At 38.3% G+C, this 27797-nt stretch overlaps 1 protein-coding gene across 7 annotated transcripts in view; it reads left to right on the top strand.

Annotated features, from left to right (window-relative positions):
* The window catches only part of SGIP1 (SH3GL interacting endocytic adaptor 1), a 131163-nt gene that overhangs the window by 18336 nt on the left and 85030 nt on the right, over positions 1–27797 (top strand). For all 7 annotated transcript variants that reach the window (XM_081948285.1, XM_081948284.1, XM_081948281.1 and 4 more), the window contains exon 2: positions 24555–24618. In XM_081948285.1, coding sequence (XP_081804411.1) covers positions 24555–24618 — 64 coding nt within the window. The remainder of the gene's footprint in view (positions 1–24554; positions 24619–27797) is intronic.

Below are 27797 nucleotides of genomic sequence, written 5' to 3'. Positions count from 1 at the left end.
TGGAAATGTCACTACGAGGAAAGGCTTTGGGGATCTCTATGAAGAATATAGATTGGAGACATGCTAGAACAGTGTTTCTCAACCTTGGAATCTTGAAGAAGTGTGTCAGCCAGCCATGTTGGCAGAGGAATCCTAGAAATTGAAGCAGTGGTGGGATTTAATTTTTTTTACTACCAGTTCTGTGTGTGTGGCTTGATGGGTGTGGCTTGGTGGGCATGACAGGGGAAAGGTACTGTACTGTAAAATCTCCATTCCCTCCTCACTCCAAGGGAAAGTTACTGCAAAATCACTATTTCTTCCCAATCACCTGGGACTCAGGAGAAAGAGAATAGATTGGGGCAGGCTCAGTCAGAGGTGGTATTTGCTGGTTCTCCGAACTACTCAAAATTTCCACTACCAATTCTCCAGAACTGGTCAGAACCTGCTGAATACCACCTCTGAATTGAAGTCCCACGCATCTTCCAAATGCCTAGATTGAAAAATGTTGTGCTAGAATCATAAAATAATGGAGGAATTGTATCATGTAGATAGCTGTTTCTTTCTCTTAGGTTTACAACTCAGAGTCATTTGCTAAAACCAGTAAAGGAAGAATCAGGACTGATATTTTTTTAAAAAACAGAACAGCTATTGTTTTTTAAAAATGTTTTTGCTGATTCCAAGGAGGTTGTAACGATTTTCTCGGGGAAGATTTGGATGTGGCCCAAAATACCTGAAACTAAATCTAGTATTTAGTGAAAGTGTTAAGTAATCCAGAAGGAGACATTCCACCTTCCAGATTGGTTGATTTAGGAAGTGTCTTTTAATACAGTTTGCTTCCGGTTTTTATTAAAAACACTTTTTAAAGGTGTTGGAAGAAATATCCCTCTGGGTTCCGTTCCAAGTGGGGAGAAAGACAGTGAAAACACAGAGGCTGATTGGAAAGATGGTTTTATTGATGGACAGGACCACATGGGCTTTAGGTCCTGGGCAGCTGAACTCATGGAGTGGAGAGTGAGAGATATTTATACCCTTTCTTGGGCCTTGCCTTGAGCTTCCTGTTCCTGTGGCAAGGGCAGATACTCTATTGGTTGCAGACTTCCATGTGGAGTCATGTTAGTTTGGTTGAACCTTGCTAGGTGATGTAATGAAGAGCAATTCCTATTGTGGCTGAATGGCTTTGCCCTGAAGGATAATTCTATCATCCTGGAGCTGAAGGCCTTTTGTTTTGTAACTAGGCTGGCTCAGTCTTTTGTCTTGTAGATAAACTGGCACCAAAATATCTGCTGTGGGCAGGGACTGGGGCTGAGTTTCTGTCTCCAGAAGCATGTTTCTCAATTTCTCATCCAGAGAAATATAATATTCTGCCTTTTTAATATTTCCTAAAATATTTCATTCTTCTAAGAGGGGTGGGTGCTAACTTTCTTCATAGGCTTTAATTGAGTGAGTAAGTCATAACTTGACAAAAAGCTGGTTTTTCCCCATAATAATGTATTGAAATATAATAGTTATAATATATTGTATCAGGCCATTCTTGAAAAAATATTATTTATCAGAGCTATTTATTTCTTTTAAAATATCTTAATTAATTGAGATCTGAATACCGCTTAGAGCCTGGGTACTTTTAAGATTGCATTTTCCTATCTGATCATCATCATCATCATCATCATTATTATTATTATTATTATTATTATTATTATTATTATTATTATTATTATTATTATTATTATATCGTGGTTAATCTTTGGTGAGATTCACAGCCTTTGCGGCTGGTTGGTAGCTCAGTCCTAACCAAGGACCTAGGAACTGTTGAGGTAACATCGGAGGATATAAGTTGTTCCAAGTAGGGTGGTTTTTTGTAGAGTCAGAATGTTCAAGTCAGGTAAATTTAGAATTTCCAAATAGCGAGGTCGCCCTTTAGATATTGCTCCAAGGGCTCCAATTACAATTGGGACAACACCCGATTTCTTTTTCCACAGTTGCTCAACTTCAATTTGCAAGTCCCGGTACTTTGTGATTTTTTCTTGCTGTTTATCTTCAATTCATGCATCACCAGGTATTGCAATGTCAATGAACCAAACTTTTTTTCTTTTCAACTATTGTTATGTCAGGTGTGTTGTAGGCCAAGTGCCTGTCAGTCTGGATTCTGAAGTCCCACAAGATCTTGCCTTTCTCATTGTCTAAAACCTTCTCAACCTGATGTTCCCAGTGGTTTTTGCTGTTCTCAAATCCAAACTTTTGGCACAATTTCCAGTGAATGATCTTAGCATCTTAGATCTTAGGTCAGTTTGTGAAATTTTGCTGCACCCACTGATCAAGTGATCGACTGTCTCATCTTTCTCATTACAGAGGCGACATTTGCTGTTGGTGGTAACATGTTGAATTTTTGCCTTCATGCAATTTATGGCTAAGGCTTGTTCTTGAGCTGCCAAAATAAAGCCTTCTGTTTCTTTTTTCAGCACTCCTGATCTTAACCAGTTCCAAGTTAGTTTTTGGTCAGTTTTGCCTTCAATACTTTTCAAGTATTTGCTATGCATAGCTTTGCTTTTCCAATTTTCAGCTCGCTTCTCAATTACTTCTTTCTTATATTCAGCTTTTGACTTAGTTGTCTTCAAAAGGCCTCCTTTATTTACTTCCTTAATCATTGGTTCTTCACTTTTCTGGATGTAATCATTCAAGCTGTGTCTTTCTTCTTCCACAGTCTGCTTTAATGTAGGAGTCCTCGACCACCCTCTGCTCTTGGTAGATACAATCGGTCAACATCACTTTTAGGGTGCAAAGCATGATTCATTGTCATAAGCTTCTTCATTTTTCTGTCCAAATTGTCCAACTCCATCTGGGTCCAATCAATTATTCCTGCAGAGTATCGAATTACAGGTATAGCCCAGGTATTTATGGCTTTTATGATGTTTCCTTCACTCAGTTTGGACTTTACTATCTTGAGAATTCGTCGAATGTACTTGGCTGAGGTTAATTCCTTGACTTTATTATGCATTAAGTCAGAGGCCTCTAAAATCCCCAAGTACTTGTAGCTTTCTTCTGGTTTTACTGCCTTTATCATTTCTTCATTCTCAAGTTGTATTCTATCATCTTCTAGCCTTGCCTGCCTTGGTTGCCATTGTTGCACATTTGTCAATTCCAAACTGCATACTAATGCCTTGGCTAAATTATTTTGTGCTTTCAATTAATAAATTCAATTCAGCTTTTGTTTTACCAAACAGCTTCAAATCATCCATGTACACAAAGTGTGAAATTTTCAGTTCTTTCTTTGCAAGTTCGTATCCACAGTTCACCTTCTTCAAAATGGTTGTCAGTGGTAGCATTGAGACAGTATGGGGTGAGGTCGACAGTAGACAGTCAAAGGTTAATGTTTCAGGGGTTTGGGGAAGAAACCACCAAGTCAGGTACAATGCATTCCAGGCATTGACCACTCTGTTGCAGAAGTCATATTTTTGGTCATGTCTATTTTCATGAAGTAAAAGGAATAGAAGCTGGAAGATGTTGCTGTTCTAGACTCATAGGAAACTCCCTTCTTAGTAGGAAGACGTTCTGCATCTTTTCTAACATTCTGCAAAATTACTGAAGACAGAACTTTCCTTAATAGCATTTGAATAGATTATTGTTCCTGTCTTTAATTTGTTTCATTTTGAATTACTTAAAATAGATTTATTCCCTGAAGTGTTATTTGGTTTTGTTTATTTTTCATTACCACTAATGTCTCTGTATTTTGTAACTTTGATTTGTTGTTGGTTACTTACATTTATTTCTATTTAGTGTGGATTTTTTTAACTATTAGGGATGCTTCTGTTGATTGTTTCATAAACTACTGTAACTATGTCAATGCAGAAGCATTTATTTATTTATTTATTTAGAAAATTATATAGCCGCCTACTCGCTCATACAATACAAATAGACGAATCAACAAATGCATGAATATTTCAGGACATCTTTCTTTTTCCATGATCCTGCCTGCAAACATAAGTAACTCAGGGGCAGTGGCTGCAGGTGGTATGCCCCAGTACGGGAATGGGTACCATTCCGGTACGGTGCTTCACAGTGCTGTAGAGGGCCTGCCTGCCCACCCGAGCTCCTTACCATGTTTTAAAGCTGTCGGCGCTTCCGCACACGTGCGTGGTACATACAGTGCCTGCGCGACTCTCCGCCGAGCACCTGGAGCGTCGCGGAGGCATGTGAAAGCGTCGTTTGCAGCTACAATCCATGTGCATGTGGGTGACGCCAGGGTCATTCCAACTGTACCAGTTGGAATGGAATGCGGAACCCACCACTGCTCAGGGGAAACCTTTTTCCAAATGCCATTTTTGTCCCAAAATAGAATACAATGGCTTATTATGGCAGGGGTGGATTCAGGCCGGCACTATTGCCAGTTCATTTGTGTGCACGCTTTACGCGTGCACAAGCGCATGCACAGTACAATTAAAATGATCTACTCATACGTGGAACTGAAAAACAAGATGGCGGTGCTGACGGCACTGACCAAGAATCAGTTCAGGGGCGTGGCAGGCTTGGGTCGCTGCCGGTTCCAGTGACCTAGGCCTTCAAACCCATACTGATTCCGCCGAACTGGTCCGAACCGGTAGGAACCCACCACTGTATTATGGGATATTTTTATCAATAGTCTCTAAACTGTGGTTGTTTTCACTGTGAGAACAGCAACTAACTTCTATAAATAGTACCATGATTTATATTTGATTTAAATATGCATATTTAAATACATTTTATTTAAATTTAAATAAATATTTAAATATAAATATTTAAATCTGAATTTGGCATCTGTTTCTGTTTTGTGGCCATGATTTTTATAGTTCTTTGCTGACAATAACCATTCTTCAGTCTGAGGACTCTTTAGAATGGAATGAAGGGCAGAACATAATGTAAGAATATATTATGTAAGGTGCCAACTGACAGTAAGGCATTTTGACAGACTCTGACCTGAAGCTTCATTTGCTGTCTGTCATATATATAAAGGTGTAACCAAAACCAGAAATGTGTGGAAGTTGCCTAAAACTGACGTGACCAATGTTTAGGCAGTAATGGTATGTAACTTCATTATACGGGTTCCTCTTTGTTTCACATCAGAGGAAGCAGAGACCAAGCTAATAAACCCTGCCAGATCACCACCTCTGGCATTGCAAGAGACAAAACATTCTTAGCCAATTTGTCCCCTTGACTACTAGAGAATGCACCCAATAATTTAACTTAAAAGAAAACATTTCACTGGATGTTGTAGTGTTTTCTTTATTAGCTGTTATTTAAAACTGCAATTTTCAGGAACAATTTTCAGTTACGTTTTTCCTGGTTATTATCTTGGTCTGTTTGATACACTGGGTATTTAATTACCTGTGATATGTACTGTAATATCTTACGTCTTTATTAATTTACAGCCCATTGCCCATACTGATAGCTTAAATAGATCTTAAAATAATAGCAAGGTTATTATTTTCATATAAGCAGTAGAGTGAATGGAAAGGGTAACGCGTCTAGGTAGATTGAGGAATATATCCAGAGAGCTATGACATGTTTTTGTCAACTGATAATTATGCCCAGTTTTATGAAGCTATAATTTGATATTTGTAGACTACTTCAAGGGACGTGGTGGCTCAGTGGCTAAGACGCTGAGCTTATTGATCAGAAAGTCGGCAGTTCAGCAGTTTGAATCCCTAGCATCATGTAATGGAGTGAGCTCCCATTACTTTTCCCAGCTTCTGCCAACCTAGCAGTTTGAAAGCAGATAAAAAATGCAAGTAGAAAAATAGGGACCACTTTGATGGAAAAGTAACAGCACTCCATACACCTTCGACCTTTAGTCATGCCAGCCATATGACCACGGAGATGTCTTTGGACAGCGCTGGCTCTTCGGCTTTCAAACAGAGATGAGCACTGCCCCTTTACCTTAGACTACCTCATCTAGAAATAACTAGCTATTTGTAAACTACCCAAATACTAAAATTAGAGGCCAAATATCAGAACCAAAAAGATGGATTTTGTGTTTCTCATATTTTCCCATGAATCCATTTTCCTTGCTTTATAACTGGGCATTCCAGCTCTATTTGCTATAACAGGGTCTGAAAAAGTTTTACAGAATTATATTTGTACGTTCAGTTTGATCAATGCCATCATATGTGAAATATTGAGTTGTCAATTTGCTGCTGCTAGCCTGTTTCTAGCTTTAGAAACTTTAAAGCTTGGGACTTTTAAAGTCTAAACGTTTTGGAACCTAGAGTTGTCTTCACCAAGATCCCTTCCTAGGGGAACTTGTACACTCCTTTTATTCCACAGATCTCCATAAACCAAATTATTGACCATTGTCATCTTCACTGCTATATTGATTGAACTACCAGATCTATGGATGAGCCAGTTCATGCTTCTGATCTGCCGATAGGGAAACACAAATCGAGATATCTTCTCCCTTCCTTAAAACCTGCATTCAAAAAGGATGACTGGGCAATCCCTCTCCCAAGCACAGCTATAAATCTCAGTTCTCCAAACACTAATCCCAAATTCTTTATAATGCCACTTTATAATGCCTTGGTAAGGCCACACTTGGAATACTGCATTCAGTTTTGGTCACCAAGATGTAAAAAAGATGTGGAGATTCTAGAGAGAGTGCAGAGAAGAGCAACAAAGATGATTAGGGGACTGGAGGCTAAAACATATGAAGAACAATTGCTGGAATTGGGTATGTCTAGTTTATTGAAAAGAAGGACTAGGAGTGACATGATTGCAGTGTTCCAATATCTCAGGGGTTGCCACAAAGAAGAGGGAGTCAAGCTATTCTCCAAAGCACCTGAGGGCAGAACAAGAAGCAATGGGTAGAAACTAATCAAGGAGAGAAGCAACTTAGAACTGAGGAGAAATTGCCTGATAGAACAATTAATCAGTGGAACAACTTGCCTCCAGAAGTTGTGAATGTTCCAACACTGGAAGTTTTTAAGAAGATTTTGGATAACCATTTGTCTGAAGTGGTGTAGGGTTTCCTGCCTAAGCAGGGGGTTGGACTAGAAGACCTCCAAGTCCCTTCCAACTCTGTTATTCTATTTCTATTTCTGGAATAGGTTACTTCTATTTCTAGAACAGATTAGACATAAGATGGCTTGATTGATTTCTTTATTGCATGAAGCCATAGATATGCCTAAGCAGTAACATAAAGTTCTCTGTGTAGGCTGGCAGGTAGTAGGTCATTCTGGATATGGGTGTGTCTATGCACCAAGGATTAAATTCTAGCCTTTTTTCTCCCACCTTTCTGAGTCAATGAAAATGTGACATAATAGGTCTGAGGACTGCTGGTTCCTGCCTTACCAGCCTCAAAGAGAAGAGAAGGAGAGCTAAGGATCTGGTTTCTGGGTTGAATTGAAAATTCTTACCAGTAGCAATGATTTTAGCATTACTGCAACAAAGTATTTTTCCTGCAAATTCTCCTGTGCCACAACTGATCTGGAAGTTATCAGCTCAGTTCTACACTGACAGCATAGAAACCATGGCATACATCACCAAATAGGGAATGGCACCTACTGTTTATATGAGAATACCTTCAGAAAAGTTTGGCCTATTCTTCTAAGTTTCTGATGTCATTCTATGGCATTGAGTCTTCCTGACATTGAAAAGATTAGCGCATTCAATAATATTTTTCTTGTTTTTGTAGGCAAGAGTTTAATCAGTGCTGCATTTATTTCTCTCCCTACCTAGCTACTGTATTTCTCTCTCTCTCCCTCTCTACCGCTCTATCTACCTACCTACTTTTTAAAAAAATGCCTCTTCAAAACCTTGGTGCATCTTATACTCCAGTGCATCTTATACTCTGAAAAATACAGAATGTTAGAATTAATAGAGCTTGTTTGTTGCAAGTAGCCTGTCCTATTGATGATCTGATACAATTAATTTCCTTACTGTTAAGGCTTCTTTTGTTTTAATCTACCTAAATTGATGAATTGGTTGTTTAATTTTCCAGCTGACTAAATTTGGCTAGATCTTATCTATTGTTCTGAATGGCTGTTTCTTTCTGAAAATTCCCTTGGAGTTCAACTCAATGCATGATGACTACATAGTCACATATCTATTGTTTTCTCAAGGGTAGCTTCTGCTGAGATATCTTTTTAAAAATCCAATCCACAGCTTTGTGATCTCCTTGTGATTTTCCATCTAAACAGGTCTGAGCCTGCTTAGCATTTTTCAAGATCAGCCAAAGTCAGCTAGTTGTTGACCATTAACCATTTGGCCCATAGGCCATATAGAAATAAGCAATGGAAAAAACTGAAAAAGAATCAGAGGCTAGTCTGGAAATATTTAAATATATTTTAGATGACATTATAATTATTATTGATAAGTAGTGTAGATTTTTGTTTATCGTTGGAGATTTATTTGTGCTTCTGATCCTACCTCCATTCTTTAGGTCTATTTGCGACGAACTAGCACCATTTCAAACTCTACCTCCGAATTGTAAAGCTGTGACTTTTCAAACTATATAAAGACTGGTGCTTTGTAATGTGTACTTTAAAAATACTTAGTGCGTATAATATTTTCTGGAGGCTAAATAGCAGCTGGATTGCAATGTTCTCTGTTCAGTATTTACACTTCATAAATGAGTAAGAGGCTTAAGACAGCAAAATGAATCTTTTCAAATATTTAGAAAGTGGGTTTAAAGATGTATGTCCTTTCGGCAGCAATCTCTCTTAACATTTAAAAGATGACATTTTTATTTGATTAAGTAATTTGGATGTCCATACATGGTGGGGACATACATGGTCCCTGTGCAAATGTATAGTATTACTTGTGTTTCAAATGAATAATCCTCCATTGGTAAGAAACATTTTTTTTGAATTTTTTTTATTGTTTTAATTAAACAAAAACACAAAAAAGAATCATTCTTCATTACATCTTGTAGAAAGCATGTTGATTGGTTGCAAATAGATTTCGTGCATTACTACCACAATCATTATTTATACTTCATATTGAATTGTACATTTTAAATCAAAAATCATTATGTATTTTACTATCAATGTACCATCATTCTCATTTAACTAGAATTATTTAAACGTGTTTTTATCTAGAATCATTTGTATTTAAAGACACAGCCACCTACTGGCATTCGTTAGCTATTTCAATAAACCTCCAATAATTACCCTTTAATAACATATTCCTTCCCCCCCCAACTCACTGTTCAAGGCTTATATCTAATTACTTTTACAAATGCCAACACATGTAGAAAACATTAAACATTATCCATTAACATTTCCTTCTTATTATTATAGTTATCTATTTTTTTTATTCATATCACATCTCCTCTCATCCGACACCAGAAAGATTACATCTTAATAATAAAATCTAAACAAAAATTTGTTAGTAGAGTTTATAAGTACCCGAGAAAGATTATATCTTTATAACAAAATCTAAAGTCCGAGTCCCTTTTTGGGAGAGGGGGTGGTTTAGAAATCCAAGAAATAAATAAAATAAAATAAACAAAAATTTATTAGTAAAATTGATAAATCTTTTTCCCAGGTCCCGGTTTGTAGTTTATATCCAAATTGCTTTTACTAGTTGAAATTATTATTTCATTATTATTATCATAATGAATTATTTGTTAATGAATAAACATTTAAAAAAACATTCTAAAAACATCTAGAAAATCCTACTTGTTAATCACCAAAAATTAACTAAGTTTTAAATTATCAACATTCATTATCAACCTGTATCTTTCCAGTAACAAAACAATCTTATCTCTTTAGCCAGTTGTTGCATCAATTCTCTTATTAACTTCTTTATAAGGTATTTAAAGACTTCTCTCTGCACTTTTTTGCTTAAAAGATCTCTCATATAGTCTCATTGCCCTTGAACTGGTTTTGAAATTAACATATCTTTGATTATCAGACATATTTCTGAAGCTGTTTCTCATCTTAATTCCATCATCACATCCATATCTTGCCAAGAGGGATACAGCTCCAGATTATCAAGGTTACTTTTCCATATTCCCTTCTTTCCACTTTCACTCATAAGTGCTCCATTAGTAAGATCATCTGTTATCTTATCTTTATCTTCTATATCTTCATTCTCTTCTTTAATTTTTGGGGCTCCAACCCCTTCATCTTTTGCTGTGCAAGACAATAGTCTATCCAACTTCTTATCAAATCTCTCAGATCCTTCCAATATATTTTAAATTCCATCCAAAAAATCCTGAAAACTTAGGGTTTCCTCATCTGCATATTGATACATATTCCCAAGAAGAGAAGAGTCTAGAATCCACTGCCACTCTCGCCTTCAATGTCTTAGATGTATAAAAGTACTTTTATTTTGAATTTGTGTAAGCACAAGATTCTTTTAATATTTTCAAAAAGGAAGGGTTCTATCTTTTTCTTTTCTTTTTCTTCCCTTGCCCAAAATATTTCACAAAGACACCTACAAAAGAACAGTCCATGTCCTTGAGTCCTTATCAGTCTCCACAAGTAAGCTGCAAACCCTGCAGTTACAAGGTCAATAGAATCAAAGGAGATGGAACAAAAGATACATTGTTTCAAAAAAAGAAAAAAAAACAAGTTCTGGCTTCCGAATGGCAGATTCAACTTTCTCTTATCCGTTTCAAGCTTAAAGAAAACAGAAGTCTCTAAATGTCTTTAATAAAATTTAGTAAGCAGTAGAAGGAAGGATTATTAAAATTAAAAAAAGGTTTTGGTTCAGCCAAAAAATAAGGTACCAAGAATAGAAAAAAAAATCAGTTCATTCACTTAAGAGGAGAAACGGAAAGTGTTACAATCATTTCAATCCACAAAACATTGTTGCAAAGAAAAAGAAAAAAAACTTTCTAAGGCTGTCCAATAGAGATAAATTTTGCCGCTTTATTCTTTTGCTTAAAGGACTAATTAATCTTAAAAAAGGATTTTCTTTGGGCAATCATTCTCAAAGAAAAAATCTCACCAGATGGACTCACTTTCACTGCCTTCTTTCTAGAGCCATCTCCGACTTTGTCAGCCTGGGGGCTGCCTGTTTACCGCCGGCTTGGAGAACTTCCCTTGGGTCAATCAGGGACATTGCGATGTCCCTGAGACCAGCAAGGATTTGTCTCCTTGTTCACCATCTCTACAGGACGGTTTAGGTCCATATGGCCCATGCAGCGGTAAAAGTATCAACGGCGGTCTCGGACAATCAAGACCGCACAATGTCTTATCGCTATGTTGGCTCCTCCTCTCATAAGAAACATTATTATTAATCCAATAGATACAGTGGTCACTAAAAATTAATCCAATGGACACAGTGGTCACTAAAATCTAAATATCAACATACATATTATAACTTTTTTTTGTTCCTGGCTGGCCTTAATTTAAAATGTTGTTTGATTTTATAAGGCACATTGGAGTAGATTAAAAAACATTTTTTCTGTGTTTTTAAACTGCTGCTGGTGTAATATTTGATACTTACTTTACGCTACACATTTCTGAAAACTGCAGGCATTTCTCCAGCCAGTCTCCAGGAGTCCATGCTGACTTAAAAGGGGGGGGGAGAGAGAGAGAGAGACAAAGAGGGGGAGAGACAGTGGGGAGGGAGGTGAGAGAGAGTGGGAATTTGTTGGAACGTCAATGCATTTTACAATTAAAAAAATAAATAAATAGAAAGGAGCAAATGACCTTTTATGTATAATTTTTATTAAAACTTTTTAATCCATAAAATAAAGTTGCACAAACTAATAGAAAGTAAGGGGGGGGAAGCAAAACAAAAGCAAAACAACCCTTACCCAGCTCCCATTGCAGGTGGGTGGCGTCTATTTGATCCATCCACCCCAGGCACCTGATGGGCCATTGTAGTTTCAAGCAGGAGTTTGGGGTCTTTTCTGATACTTTGTTACACCGTTTGGGAGAGGCTCTCATTGCAGCTTGGAATAAGCTGATGATGGGAACCTTTGACCTTGTGTGGACTCTTTATGTCCGTGGTTTCCATAGAGTCCCATGGTTTACCAAGCAGCTCAGAAAAATCAAGTTACATAAGAGATGCTTAAAGCACAGCTGGAGGAAGAAAAGAGCAAGGCCGGCTGAGCACAGGGTAAGAGCCCATATTAGGTCAGCAAAGCATAACTATTTCACTGCCCTTATTGCATCTGCAAGTAGCCAACCAGCAGCCCTGTTTGGGTAACTAGATCCCTCCTGGGTAAGCAGGAGCAGAGGAAGGTTGCTGTGAGTAATATTTTTAGAATCTGTCAGATAAAGTTGCTTGACCACTCAGAGTTAGACTCTGGCTGGGTAGATAATAAGAAGGTGACAGAGACACGTCTAAGCTTTGTTATCGGGGAGGAGTTCAACCAGGTTGCTTTTGAGGAAGTGAACAGGATTCTTAGGGCTGCGAGTTCAGCCCCCTGTGTTCTGGATCCATGCCCTTTTGACTGGTTAGTCAAAGGAGATGGCATGTGTTTGACCCAAGCGATGATTAATATCTCTTTGTAGGAGGGAATGGTACTGTCTGGTCTGAAGAAGGTCTGAAGAAGGCAATGGTGCATGCCATTCTCAAGAGGCCATCTTTTGATCCCACAACCTCAGTGGGGTTGTTTACAGTACTAAACAGTCTTTGTCTGTCTCCAATCTTGCCTTTTTAGGAAAGGTTGTTGAGAGAATGGTTGGAAAGAAAGAGTCCTGGATGGAATGCGTTATCTGGATCCTTTTCAGTCTGGGTTCACCCCTGCCTAATAGCAAATGGTAACATTTGTTGATGATCTTTGAGGGCTTGGGACAGACATGATGCAACCTTCCTGGACTTCTTGGTGGCTTTCACTATTATTGAACATGATGTCTGAACCAGTGGTGGGTTTCAAAATTTTTTACTATCGGTTTGCTCGTGACACTTTTACGCATGCGCATAAGTGTCTGGGCAGGTGGGTGGAGCCTCCCACCACCGTTACTATCAGTTTGCCAGATCTGGGCCAAACTGGGGGCAATCCACCTCCGGTCTGAACTGGCTTCAGGCGCTGGGAGTGAAAGGCACTGTATTATGGTGGTTCTCCTCTTTCCTTCATATACTGTATATGATTCCAATCGAGGTTGGTAGGAGGAAAGCTATCAAGCCCTAGCCCCCCAGCAATGTGGGTACCCCAGGTCATGGACCTTTCTACTTTTTTACACCACTCCCCTTTGGCTAGCATGCCTTTGCACATATTTTTCTAGTGCACCAATTGGACCCTTTCCTGGACTGCTCACAATCGCTCATTTTGATGGAAGAGAATATTTGTAGCTCGGTATTGAAATGAAGGGTCCTTGGTGGTCTCTGAGCTTGGTTGTTTTCTTGCAATTTTTTTAACCCAAATTATGTAGCTTTATAAGTGCTGGTAGGGAGTGTGGGTTTTTTTTTTTTTTTGTCATTTTATATTCTAATGACTTGCCCTGCCAATGTTCATGGTGGTCTTGGTGGTTCTTTTGTTGGGCTGTTTACTGTTAACTTCTTTGGCAATTCCTTGATTGGGATATTGTTCATGGTTGTTAGCCTAATGTTATTCTTGGTGTTAATATTTGCTTATCTGGCTATTAATTGCTGCTAAGGCGATGTACTCATCTTTTTGTTCCCTTTTGGGTTTAGTGATTATCTCTTTTGAATGGCATATAGATATTGTATATCTCTATGTGCCTGTTGATAGCCAATTTCTCAGAGGGCCAGACTTCCAGGAATTCTTTAGCATTTTTGGACTTGCCTTGGTCTAGGATGGTCAGTTTCCATTAGTACTAATGTTCGGTTCTTCAGCTTACGAGTTAATAGGTTCAGCAGCATGCTCATCTTGGGAGAAAGATATTATGTTCAGCTACGCTCTTTCAAGGCAGATTCAATGACCTAAAAAATATTTTCCAACTCTGTGGTTCAATGATTCAACAGCTAGCTCACTTTAAGCACAGTGCATATTAACAGTGCAATGTGCAAAATAGTCACATTATAATAATGAGTAATTGAGCATATACACATGTTCTATAACTGGGGAAAAGAAAATGTAAGACTTATTCTTTCCTTGCTTTTTTACCAATAGATTGGCTTTGGGAATGAATTTTTCACAGCAAAACGGAGAAACTTCACAATAAATGGTCAAGATAGTTCAGCTATTAAAGTAAAAGAAAAGCTGGAACAAAATGGCCCTTTTCAATATCTATCTAATAATCTGAGAAAACTAATATTTCACACAGTGGTGCTTTTTCTTTAGGAATACCTACCGTGCATATATTGGATCCAAGACATTTTAAGTATTTGATATGTCCTGAATGCTATTATTAGACTACATTGAATCACGTATAGCTGTGTTAACAAGTTTCTTGTGATCTTGCAGCTGAGATAGTCTGTTCTCAGCCACCTCCAGTCTGGTAGTTAACAAAATTAATGATAATTTTTAATTTGTTGTTTATCCTTCTCCTCTCTATATGGACAGATTTTATCTCTCTCTCGTGGTTTGTGGCTGTCACCTTTGTGCCAGAGATTTCTTGGGAGCTATTTAAGGACTCAAAAATAGATTCCATCCAATAACATTTAGTACATTATTATTAATACATCTCCTGAAGTACAAGCCATTGCCTATCTGACTAAACAACCATCTTGAATGAAAGCCAAGCTTTCATCTTTGTTGACTTTTTTATTTGTCAAATTTATATAACTGCCCATCTCAAAACAAGTGACTCTAGGTAGCATAAAGGTAAAGGTTCCCCTCGCACATATATGTGTGCTAGTCATTCCCAACTCTAGGGGTCAGTGCTCATCTCTGTTTCAAAGCCAAAGAGTCAGCGCTGTCTGAATACATCTCCGTGGTCATATGGCTGGCATGACTAAAGCTGAAGGCACATGGAACGCTGTTACCTCCCCACCAAAGGCAGTTCCTATTTTTGTTCTTGCATTTTTACATGCTTTCAAACTGCTAGGTTGGCAGAAGCTGGGACAAGTAAAAGGACCTCACTCCATTACACGGCGTAGGGATTCGAACTGCCAAACTGCTGATCTTTCAATCAACAAGCCCAGCGTCTTAGCCACTCAGCCACCCTTCTGTGTAGCATACAACTAGGCTAAAAACAAGTTAGCTAATAAATACTAAATAGTTGTTATCATTATTTTTAAAAATATTACAAATGATAAAAAAGAAAGCTACTGTAGAAGAGAAGAAATATTGGGTGAAGATATGTTTATCCTATAGATAGTCCTTGACATGCAACTATTTGTTTAGTGACCGTTTGAAATTATGATGATGCTGAACAAAGGCACTTCTCAGATTGCAAGAATTGTGACTACTTCCAAAATAGTGCCCACTTCTGGGATGCCACAAGGAAGCTTCTGTGTAGGAAGTCTGTACAGGTGCATTGGCTGATTCTGTTTCATAATATATGCCAAGTCATCCCTCTAATCAACAATTGATCACAGTTGAGGGAGGCTTTATCACAGACTGATCTGGCCTTAAGAAGAATCATCTGAAAGTCCCTGAAAGTCTGATGGCTGGGTACAGGTATTGAGATCAATGAGTTGGAACATGAAACTGATAGAAGACCTCAATCCTACCAGTGCATTCCCCTCAAATGGCTCTCCCCTTGCCTCTTGCCATATTTCCCCATGCCCATCGCCATTGTAATACTTTGGGTTGCCTATATCACCCAAAGGCTGCATTATCCTCCAATCCATGCCCCTCAATTTCCTCTTATGGTGCTCAATGCCATCCATCCAGGAAAGGGAAGCCAGGCACCCTGAGACACTTCAGCTGCATTGGCTCCCAGTGCCATCAGGGTGCCCAGTGTCCATCTCTCCCACTGTACCCATACATACTGACACATAGACATACACAAACACATCACAGGAATACCCTTTCTGCTACACTCACTAGTTGGTAAGGGTTTCCTTCCAATTTACCTCCACCAAACCAATTTTCTCCTCTGGTCTCACTCAAAGGAGGGGGGAATCACACAATTAGAGGCACCTACCTAACAAATGGAGTCACACCACATGTTCATCTCTTCTCTAGAGCTCGTAGAGACAAAGGCAAGATGGGCTTTGCAGGAGGAAAGGTCTAACCACCTCATCATCCTTGCCTAATCACCAATTTCCATAAACTCTAGCATTCTGGTCAGTCTCATCAAACGAAGGGTCACACAGAGTCATATAGTCCATGTGGGTAGAGGCACTGGCAGTAAAATGGACACAAACCCAGAAAACATGACCCAAACCACCAATGCTGCAAATGAAGCCCATCTTCCAAGCCATTCCTTCATCGTGCACCAGGCCCACAAGCACAGGTTCATACTCAGTATGCCTAACCTATAGACATGATAATGCAGCAAATGTGACAGCACACAGCACATCTCAGTAGCAAACATAGCCCCTTTCATCAGCTTCTCCAGCTGAGGAAATCCAAATGCACATCCAATCAACCAATCCATAGCAGTCCATATAGGTGCCAATGAAATCACCAAAGGGACCATCTTAATGTCTATTGAGCTTCTCAGCCATGGTTGTCCCAAAGATTTTTTTTTTAAAGGGAACTTTTGAAGCGATCTCCAGTCAGAACTGAAGACGCTTCTTGAATGAGAAACAAAATGTCTTCAAGGAAAAACAAAATCCAGTTTCCTTTTGCAAAAGCATCTTTGGGGACTTGTCTTGGCTTCTGTTCTCTGCCACCATGTTGCAATGTCCTGCAGGGCCACTGCTCTTATAAGAACAACTGTAAATGTAAACCACCGAAATTTAACATTGGGACATTTGCACTTATTTGGATTGTGTTGTACAGTATCTTCTTCTTAGATCAGATGGGTGAAATTTGATTGAAATGATGTGCCTTATGGTATATAATAGCTTCACCAGGTTGAGCTGAGCTAAGGTTTGAACTGGAGACTTTGCAGCTCATAGTATATTTTATTTATCAGATAGAGAGCTATGAATGCAAGCAACCTGTTGGTTCCACAATGTAAGCCAGAGCAGGAAATCAATTCCACAGGAAGACTAAAACTACTCTTATTGAGATTTGCTATAATAAAATAATCTTGCAAGTCTAATTGTGCTGCACCTCTTCCTCCTTTCATTGTTCAGTAAATTAGGGAGATGTCTGCCTGAAATGTTATTTCAAAATGAATGAAATGTTATTTTACCCTGGACTTAAAAATGATTTGGCCACTTTTGTCTTGGCAACAAACCCTGCATATCTCCATCAAAGTCACCTTCTCTACTGTCTACAATACCTAACACATCAGTATCTGAGGATATCAGACTGAGATCTAATACTGTGCTATGCAACTATGAAGTCAGGTATTATTTTCCTGTATAACTGTCTTTAAACAGCGATCATAACAACTGTGGTTTACTTGACTAGAAAAATCCATAATTCTATATTCTGTAGTGAAAAATGCCTTAGATGATTACTGGTGCATCCATTGTTGATCTTGCAAATATTTAACAAGATGAGTAGACTGTGTATACCTAGCATAAGAAAATCTACTGCAGGAAGGACAAATTAATCCTGAAAATGGCAATATATTTATTGATGGGGGATATAAGATACTAGTTTTATTTTATTTTTAAAATGAATCATTTGTACAATATCTGCAGAGGGAAAGAGAAAATTAAGAGATGCATTTTCTACATCCCAAATTTCCATGAACAGTTCAAGCTCTTCCAGAAAATTCAATTGCATGTCCATACTTGAATCACAAGAGAGAAGGATACTTTTCTGAGGGGAGAGTGTGTATCCATCTCTCATCTCTCACTCAGTAGTTGTGTAAACAATATAAATATGCAAAAAGTGTGCAGAGATTGAATATATGTACTATAAATGACTTTTATCGTTTCACTTAAATTTCATGAAATATTTTCCTCTACCTCTAACCTGAAATAATATGGAATAACTAATAAACTGCTAATATAGTAAAAGAAAATAAGCTGCCTATAAATTAGCTGTCCTAAGCATTTCTAACTATAAAAAAATATGGCAACATTGCTACAATCCATCAAGAGTGGGTGGCAAATAATTGTTTGAGGGAGCTTTTGAACATTTATTTCTTCTTCTTCTTCTTCTTCTTCTTCTTCTTCTTCTTCTTCTTCTTCTTCTTCTTCTTCTTCTTCTTCTTCTTCTTCTTCTTTCTTCTTTTCTTCTTCTTCTTCTTCTCCTCCTCCTCCTCCTCCTCCTCCTCTTCCTCCTCCTCTTTCAAAATGTTGTAGTTGAGGGGGGTTTCTGATCGCTTAAAAATAACAATTTATCACTCTTCTTTCAAACAATTCTCAGTCTAACAGTTTTCCTCTTATAAGTAAGTGAGAATCCATTGCAAAACAACCATCTGCCTTTATGGAAACATTTAGATGGTTATAATATCTCACTATAGATGGTGTCTTTGACAACTTAGTGATATCAAAGATAATATCTGGAGGGAGTGTGATACCTGTGTTTGATTGGAATGTTCTATTGCAAGTGTGTTGTGTCTTTATTGTTTTTTATTATTTTTGATACCTTCAATTCAATATTGGCTTCTGGTGACTACCTGGATCCATGCAGTTCTGGCAAGACTTTGGAAGTCTCCTCTCTAGGGCTGAGAGAGAGTGACTGGCCCAAGGTTAACCAGGTGGCTTTGTGCCTATGGCGCTTTCTCCAGGTTTCTAGTCTGATAGCTTAATTACACCCAATTGGCTTTCATTATGTTTACTTACAATTCTGTATGACTCCGGATCTTGATATTTTAACTATTAGCCACCATTCATGGTTTCCAACATTCTAACCTAAATTCAGAGTTCTATACCATATTTTTCACAGTATAAGATGCACCGGAGTATAAGATGCACCAAGATTTTGAAGAGGCAAATTTTTTAGAAAAGTTTTTGCACTCTGCAGACCTTCCAAAAACGGCCCATTTTTTGCAAAAACGGCCCCATTTTTTCCCCCAAAAAAAGGGCATGAATAGCCTTTAGGAGGCTTGTAGAGTGCTCCTACGGGGTGCCCCCCCAAAAAAACAAGCAAAAAATGGCCCATTTTTTTTAAAAAAGAGACATGAATAGCCTTTAGGAGGCTTATAGAGTGCTCCTGGGGGTGGGGGGCACAATTGAGCGAAAATACGGCTCGTTTTTCACTCATTTCTGCCCTCCCCAGCCCCCAGGAGCACTCTGAAAGCCTCCTAAAAGCTATGCACAGCCATTTTGGGGAAGGGGACAGGGTTTCAGAAGGCAAAAAAAAATGCTGTATTCAGTATATAAGACACACCCAGATTTTCAGCCTCTTTTTTGAGGGAAAAAGCTGTGTCTTATACTCCGAAAAATACAGTATTTTCACTTTGCATTATAAAACTACTGTCTCATGCCAGCATTTCTAAGCATTAGTCCCCTCTATGTGACATCTGCTATTCTTTCTTGTAAACGAGTTCAGTAAAATATTAATGAGCATATCAAATGGCCATGCCAACCAATCAAATTGTTTTTGTGTCTGTGAAGATAATTGTCTCCTCTCTTCTTTTTCCAATAATGAAATACATTGAAGAAGTCAGAAAAAATACAAAGCATTATTTGATTTCACACTAAATTTACACAAAATATTTTGTGTCATTCAAGTTCTGAAAATACTGGGAATGGTTTAAATACCTGGATTATATGCAATACCTGATGTAGTACCTTGTACAAAAAGTAAAATATATTTAATTGATAGTATTAAATGGGCCTATACATACATACGTTCTCCATCCTCTTCTTTCTAGCTTGCAGCAAAAGTAATTCTTACACCTGAACTAGGGAACAGAGATAATAGTAGCGTGTTGCTTGTCACACAATCTAAGGAAGGATGAAATTGCACACCGTAGATAAAAATGAAGGTGAAAAGAAAGAACACATGTGTTCAAAACTCCAGAATTAATATAATTAATTTCTGTTTCCTGCTTATCAGTGTGCTTTCAAGACCATAACACTTTCCGCTGGTGTTGCAATATTTTTTCCATTATTATTTTGATATACAGAATGGCCTGGCACATAACCTTAGACTTCTATTTGGCATCAGAAATGATTGCACTAATTTTTTTAAATAAAATCTTTTTCAGACACTTAAGATGAATGATCAGCATATACCATAATATTTTCAAAGAGCAAAAAGCATCCAATATCTTGTACAAGGGAGACAAAGATTGAGATGCAGTTATTTTGATTCCTGTGAAAGCTAATGAATTAACAAAACATGGTCTGCTCACTCTGATTTAATCTATCAAAATGTACAGAACATGAAAATGTGTATAAATTCATATTATTAGTGCTTTCTGTTAACCTTATGTAACCAAGTACAGCTCTTGATTATGTTGGTGGAACGATTCTTCTAAAATTCCACTTTGTACCATGAAGCAAATTTCCCCACCTGCAGACCTGACTGGAAAGTTTATATTACTTTGTTTAATTTTAACTGTGGATGATAATATACTGTGTAGAAAACATGTGTTTCTGCCTATTCACACATCAATACCTTCTACATAAAACAGAGAAGTAGAGGCACCTCAATAAGCTTTTAGACAATACCGTTTTATTTTAGAATATTACGATTTAGTCCTATACTTTACTTTTGGCTTCTTATTTATTTTCTGCCTAAACTACCTGCCCAATTGCAAAATTAGAATTGTCATTTAAGTGTCCTTAGTGAAAAGAAGTAAAAGAAAGAGACCATTATTATATATTGGGTTTCTAATAGGAATTTATCATACAATTGCAATTAAAGTATCTCATATGAACTAGGAGGCTGCCTTATATTTTAGATGTCATTATTGTTGTTATTGTTCATTGGCATCCTTCAATCTCAAAAGACTATGGTAACATGCTCTGGAAAGAGGTCAAAGCTGGAGTGTCCTCTCTAGCACGAGGCCTGGGTAGATTAATATGAAGGATAGACTGTTACCCAAGCAGCAGATCCCCCCCTCTCCATGTCGCTGAAATAGTCCAGTGGAACGTCAGAGCCGATATGATTGGTTCCAGTTGTGTCACAGGGACTCCAGCTCTGGATTTTGCCTCGAGGTTGACTTCTGAAGCCTTTTCCAGTAGTAGATATATCCACAAGGCAGTGGAGGTTTGTAATCAGAGTTTCCCTTCTCCTAGAAGATGGTTCTGCCGCTTTATCTGCCTTTGGGGTGTTAAGCCCTCTTCTGCCTTCAAAACCGTTGACCATCTTCTACTGTAACCCTGGAAAGGGGCCCTTACAAGGTGCTACCAGCCGGGCCAGCTAGACCAAGGTTTTTTTAAGGAGGTGTTACTCCTCCATCACTCACTTGTCCTGGCTTGTGACAGGCAGAGCCTGGCTTCCCATCTGGGCCCAGGATGGCAGGTTTTGTTATTTGTTATTGTTATTCCTTCTAAAAATGCTTAGTGACAAGTATGTTTGTAAATCCCTTTATTATACAGATAGTAGTTGACTTACAACCGTTCGTTTAGTGATCGGAGTTACAGCGGCACTGGAAAAAGGAACTTACGACCATTTTTCACACTTAGGACCATCGCAGCATCCCCACAGTCACGTGATCAAAATTCAGATGCTTTCACAACTGATTCATATTTAGGATGGTTGCAATGTCCCAGGGCCATGTGATCACCTTTTGTGACCTTCTGACAAGTAAAGTCAATGGGGAAACCAGATTCACTTAACAACTGGGTTACTCACTTAACAACTGTAGTGGTTCACTTAACAAATGTGGCAAGAAAGGTAGTAAAATGGGGCGAAACTCACTTAACAAATGTCTCATTTAGCAACAGAAATGTAGGACTCTATTGTGGGTCATAAGTCGGGGATTAACTCCATAAGGTATAAAGACTCAGAACTGCCATTGTTGGCTGCAATGCATAGCAAATTCCATGGCAGATTTAGATTTGACTCCTTATAATCTCTGATGTAGCCTATCGTTGGATGGAAGGACTGTTCAAAATGTGTGTTTTAGTTTTATCTTTGCAGTAGCCCGGTCTGGTTACACAATGCCTAGGGTATCAGATTTTCTCTGCTTCCACTCTCAGTCCTTATGTATCTGTCCTTCTGATGACCCTGTTGCCCCAGCAAACTAACACAGTTGTGCAGATTCTACTCTCTAAAGATACTTTCAGGAAACGAAGGTGTGTTTGTGTAGCAAGACAATCATTAGTTTGGCCTCTGGAGGTTAAATGGGTGGGTGTCACTGTAGCAACAAGTTGTGAGCTAGCTCTGCAAAGCTAAGAGAAGCTATTCTGTTCTGGCTTACACAATGGTCATGTAAACGTGAAGGGTGGGAGGTTTCAGGGGACTTTTTTATTTTCATCCAAGGATTGAAAAAAGGATTTGGATTGTACCACAGGGAAAAATGTATAGAATCGCTTGCAGCCCTAAAGCTAAGTGGAGACAGGTGCAATGCTTCTGTTCCCATCATTGTATTGCAATGAAGGCAGAACTGATAGTAGCAATCAATAATGTTTCTTTGGTCAATGACCAGCAAAAATGTATAAGAACGAAAACAAAGTGAAGCAAGTAAATACAATAATAATCCAACAAGTACCAGAATAAATCATACAATATAACATTTACACCTCCGTTATTATGTTAATACAATTGTAAGCCGGGTCATAAATCTAAAACATTGATAAGTGCAAAACAAAAATAGCAATTGTATAGCCCCTACAGTGTATTAGTTAAGATACTAAATAGATTTATAAGAAAATAACTAAATAACAACCTGCTGCAGGCAGGTTATTTAAAAAACAGTAATCTACCAAATTACAGGTCCATTAAACAACTTTTCAACTGTAGAAGATTGCTGTGAGTTCAGTGTCTACTGTACTTAGTTTTTTTTTCCCCTACTGGACCGGGAAGCCCTTCGCACAGTCACCCATGCACTAGTGACATCCCGACTGGACTATTGCAATGCTCTCTACATGGGCAAAGCTGGTCCAGAATGCAGCCGTGCGGGCTATTATGGGAGGTACTAGGTACTCCCATGTAACACCTCTCCTGCGTGGGCTGCACTGGCTACTGTGGCTTTTGGGGTGTGTTTCAAGGTGTTGACTATCACCTTTAAAGCGCTCCATGGCACAGGACCTAGGTATCTGCGGGATCGCATCCTACCCCATACATCCCTGTGGCCGATTCGCTCTCACAGAGAGGGACTCCTCCGGGTGCCGTCCACTAGGCAGTGCCAGCGGGCGACGCCCAGGGGTAGGGCCTTCTCTGTGATGGGCCCAACCCTCTGGAATGACCTCCCCCCCCCCGACATCAGAATGACCACCGATCTCCGCTCCTTCCGCAAGAAACTTAAGACCCACCTGTTCAACTTAGCTGGCCTGGCCTAACCGTAGTTTTAATCTTTCTAGCCTGTATTTTAAATTTTTAGGGGTAGGTTTTTAGGTTGTTTTTTAATTTTTATCACTGTACAGCCTAACATTTAATCTGATTTTAGGGGTATTTAAGATTATTTATTTTGTATATGGTTTTTATCTTGTCGTCTGTACACCGCCCTGAGTCCCTTCGGGGAGAGGGGGTGGTCTATAAATTCAATAAATTCAAATTCAATAAATTTTTTTAAATTCTCATCCAGTTTGATAAAAAGAACTTTTTCATTTATCTTTTTTTTCAAAGAGAGTAAACTTAACTTAATTACTTAATAACTAAAGGTGGCCAACATACCTAATATTCTTCCTCTTCTTCTTTTCCCAACAACAGCAAGAACCCCGTGAAGTGGGTTGGGCTGAGAAAAGTCACCTGGCCCAAAGTCACCTAGTCGACTTTCATACCTAAAGCAGGACTAGAACTCACAGTCTCCTAGTTTTGAGGCCAGCACCTTTGCCACTAGACCATGTTGGCACTTCTCCTCGGAGGGGAAGTTTTGGATATTGTTCTCTTCAGCATTTAACAAATATAAGTAATGTAATTGGCAATATAATGTAATTTAATAAATATAAGTAATGTCAATCAAAACTGTTTGCTTTTATAATTGTGTCTGTTTGTATGTGTGTGTGAAGTTATTAATGTAGAAAAGTATGACAGGAATACCAAAATAGCATTTTCTAAACAGCTTGTAAAAACACAACAAAAATATATCTATTTCTTAAAATATTTAGTTTTATTTACTCTGCTGAGGGAGTTTGCCATTTATAATTTAGTCCTTGTCAGAACCATTATTCACTTGTAATTGTCTATTAAACCAGTAAAACTCAATAGTAAATCATACCAGAATTCCTTTTGCGTGAAAAAAAAGCCCTCTACATTTTATGCTTTAATTGAGCTGTGTAATATAAAGTCCTCTATAATTCTTTATTCATTATATGACAATACTGTTTATTTTTAAAGCACAACTCTCTATATGCTTCAGTAAGACTTAACTTCCAAGTATGTTGAATCGGATTGTCCGCTAAACCATCTGCTCCTGGGGTCTCCAACCCCTGACCTGTGGATTGCACCGGGCCATGGCATGCCAAAAACCAGGCCGTGCAAACAAGCGAAGCCCCATCCGTGGGATGCAGTCAGCATGCGAAACCACGCCTCCTCCGGTCCATGGAAAAACCTCTCTCCACAGAACCAGTGCTTGGTGCCCCAAAGGTTGGGGACCACTGATATACTGTATGACTTAGCCCAGTTTAAAGCTGCCTGATGTAGCCCATTATTTTTTCTCCTGTCTCCACAGGATTGAAAAAGCGTACAAGGAAAGCCTTTGGAATACGGAAGAAAGAAAAGGATACCGATTCCACGTAAGTATGTACTGTGAATTAACAGTCTGAAGATAGAGAGAGTTAATTGGATCCAGTCCCACCCTTAGAACAGTGCCCTCTGATGAGATCTATATGGTATGCCTTCCCTCTCTTGGTTCCTGGCCTCTGGAACAGTGTGTGTATGTATGTGTGTGTGTGTGTGTGTGTGTGTGTGCGCGTGTGTGTATGTTTATATATATATGTACTTGAACCTTGCCTTTATCATTTTTACAAATAACCATTGAGGATACAAATAAAAATAAGAAACTCAAGGCAGTGAACATATCTAACACACTTTCCTTCTCTTATTTTCCCCACAACAACAGTCCTCTCAAGTGGGTTGGGCTGAGAGAGTTGGGCTGGTCCAAGGAACCCCAGCTGGTTTTCATGCCTAAGGCAGAACTTGGAATTGTGGTCTTCTGCTTTTTATCTCGGTGCCTTCAACACTGAGCCAAGGTCCTGTGTTGGGAGTATGTCCCTTGATGGCAATTTTATTATGCCATGGATTATTTTAGTTGGTGTTGTTCTCATCTGTTTATCTAATGCACCACGTTTCCTTTTTTGTGATTCTGGATTTATTTTTAATTGTCATTCAAAATAATTTTTTAGCTGGGTGGATGGCCTATAAATATGAATTTGTAAACCAGCACACAAACATACCTGGAGCTGTTTCGTGAATGAGTCTGTTTTACACAAACAATGAAAGCACAGTTGCTCATTTCTCTGGTTCCCTGATAGGACGACTATATTTTATCTAAATTGGCAAAGAGACGAAGCTTGCAAGTTTGATTGAATTCAGAATTCAGATTCAGAATTCATGACTTACCGAAGGTAGAGGCCAAATTGTCAAAAAAAGAAAACTTTTCTGATGTCCGTAAAGAATTGACTTGGATTATTTAGTTATATCACAAAATTATATTGTTAGTTTACAGGAGTTTTTAAAATGAAATTGTTTTCCAGGGTGCGGTGCTTAACAGTTCCTGGATGATGTGTGAGGGGGAAAATATTTTAAGTATGTTGCTGCTTTCTATTTCTCGAAGACATTTTTCCACACCTACACCTTTTTCCCCTGAGAAGTTTCATAGCAAATATCAGAAAAGCTTTTTAAAAAATGGAAAGTAGAGAGATCAAGGAAATTCACAAGAATGTTTCCATTTTTGACATATGTGAAAATGCTTTTGATCATCCTACACCAATTTTTTTGGAGTTCTGTGATTACTGCTGATCAAGTGCCTCTCCTTTAATTATGTTTATTTGACATGTTTTAAATCATGTTTTTGAATAATGTGTAAAATAAAATAATTTCTGTAGATCAGATTTGTGGAGTAGTTTATCAAATCTGTTGGATGCATCACCTCTACCCCTAAACTGTTTAAATGTGCAGAATAGAGGAAATATCACCCAATGACCCATTTTCCATCTCTATTCTGCTTTGTTAAGTATATGCAAAGGTTAAAGCTGGAATAAACCAAAGGCAGGAATAACTCTTTTGGGATTCCCCATGCTCATTATCGACAGTATAGTTTTCAATGGTTCTGGAAAGTTCTGTTATGTCCTGCCCAAAATGTGAAGCCAAGTTTTGCATAAGAGGTAAACATTTACCATAGACTTGGTTTGATTAAATTCCTTAGTAAGATGCTAGAGGAAGATGCTTTCAGCTATTCAAAAAAATCCACTTAAAATGACAAGGGGGAGCCCCATTGAGTGTATTGAAACTCCTGGATTTATTGGCCTATTGAATATATGAGGCAGTAGATTAAAGATAGAAAACACGTATGTGTTTGTATGCTTGCATGCGTATAAAAAAGGAAAGCAGTGGCGGCAAATCAGCTAAGAAATCAAATGTCCAGTTAGTGTTAGCACACAGGCTGTTACTTAGCATCAGGTTAGGGACACCCATAAAACAGTTGGGGTGCACTATCTGCATTTCTAATGCAGATTGTAGCCTAGGGCATTCGGCTGAAATTATCTAAATGAATGTTTGTAATGAAGTGTGTGTGTGTGTGTGTGTGTGTGTGTGTGTGTGTGTGTAAAGATGGCCTGATAACTGCTCAAATTCACTCATGCCTGCCTGTTACACTTAAAGGAGAGCATTAGTTGATGCTCTTTCCTAGTGGTTGCTAACACTAACTAGATGGGAAAACACCACCAATTGAATTGACCAATCATTGCCCTTCAGTGTCTTACAATAAGCCTGTAAAGATATATCCATTTACAAGCTTTAATGAGGCAGATTAGGGTTCAGATTTCAGGGCAGTGCAAATTATGCTGTGATATACTTTTTCAAGGACTGGAAGGATGTATATTGATGTAGCCATAAAGAAAAGTCCTTTAGCTGACATATCCCACAACAGTGGCCACGTTCACTGAGATCTGTTAAAATTGTAATCTAACATATCTGTGTCAGCCCCCCCCCCCCCAAATCAAGGAAGACATGTAGTGATTCTTCCAGGCAGATTTCTTTATTGTTCCACACCTATAGACAGAATCTTGTCAAACTGAAGCACCCTACTATCTATATCAAGGATATAATCTTAGAATTATTAAGGGGCAACTGTGTTCACCCTCTTTCTCTCACACAAACTATCTGAACTGAGCTGTGGAATACACTCCATCCCTCCTGGGAATCCTGCTCACAATATAACATCACATCCTGCCAAGGAATCAAATTGGATTAGGTTGAATTACTGTATATTAAAAAGAAATATGGACTATACATGAAAGGAACACATCTGAATAGGAGATGGAGATGCAAACATGAGTCAACTTGTGTTGTCAGTTATCCAGATGTTTGCCTGACAGACACACTCATAACTTCATAACAGCACTGAAATTCAATCCCAGCAATCCAGTAACAGAAATGTTAAAAGAAGGAACTTATAATGAATGACATCGAGCCTTGTAGGTTCACCAAGTTAAATGCTAGCATTATTCTGAATAATTTAAAAGGATCTTTTCTAAGCACACTAGAATCACCAAATAAAGTGGAAATAGAAGTGTCTAATTTTTAATGAGCTAGTCAAAATATAATTTAGAAACAGATGAATTAACAAAGACATCAACAAGTACTGTATACAATTCCATTGTTGATTATTTTAGGTCTTTTCAGTGATGCTCCAGCATCAATTCTGAAATAATTATAGAGAGAGGTGGATGAAAATAATGCTTTTTATTAAGTG

Source organism: Natrix helvetica (assembly GCF_964273705.1).
Source record: "Natrix helvetica genome assembly, chromosome: 3".
NCBI lineage: Eukaryota > Metazoa > Chordata > Lepidosauria > Squamata > Natricidae > Natrix > Natrix helvetica.
Note: the sequence above shows the minus strand (reverse complement) of the source record. Positions and strands in the feature narration are given on the sequence as shown.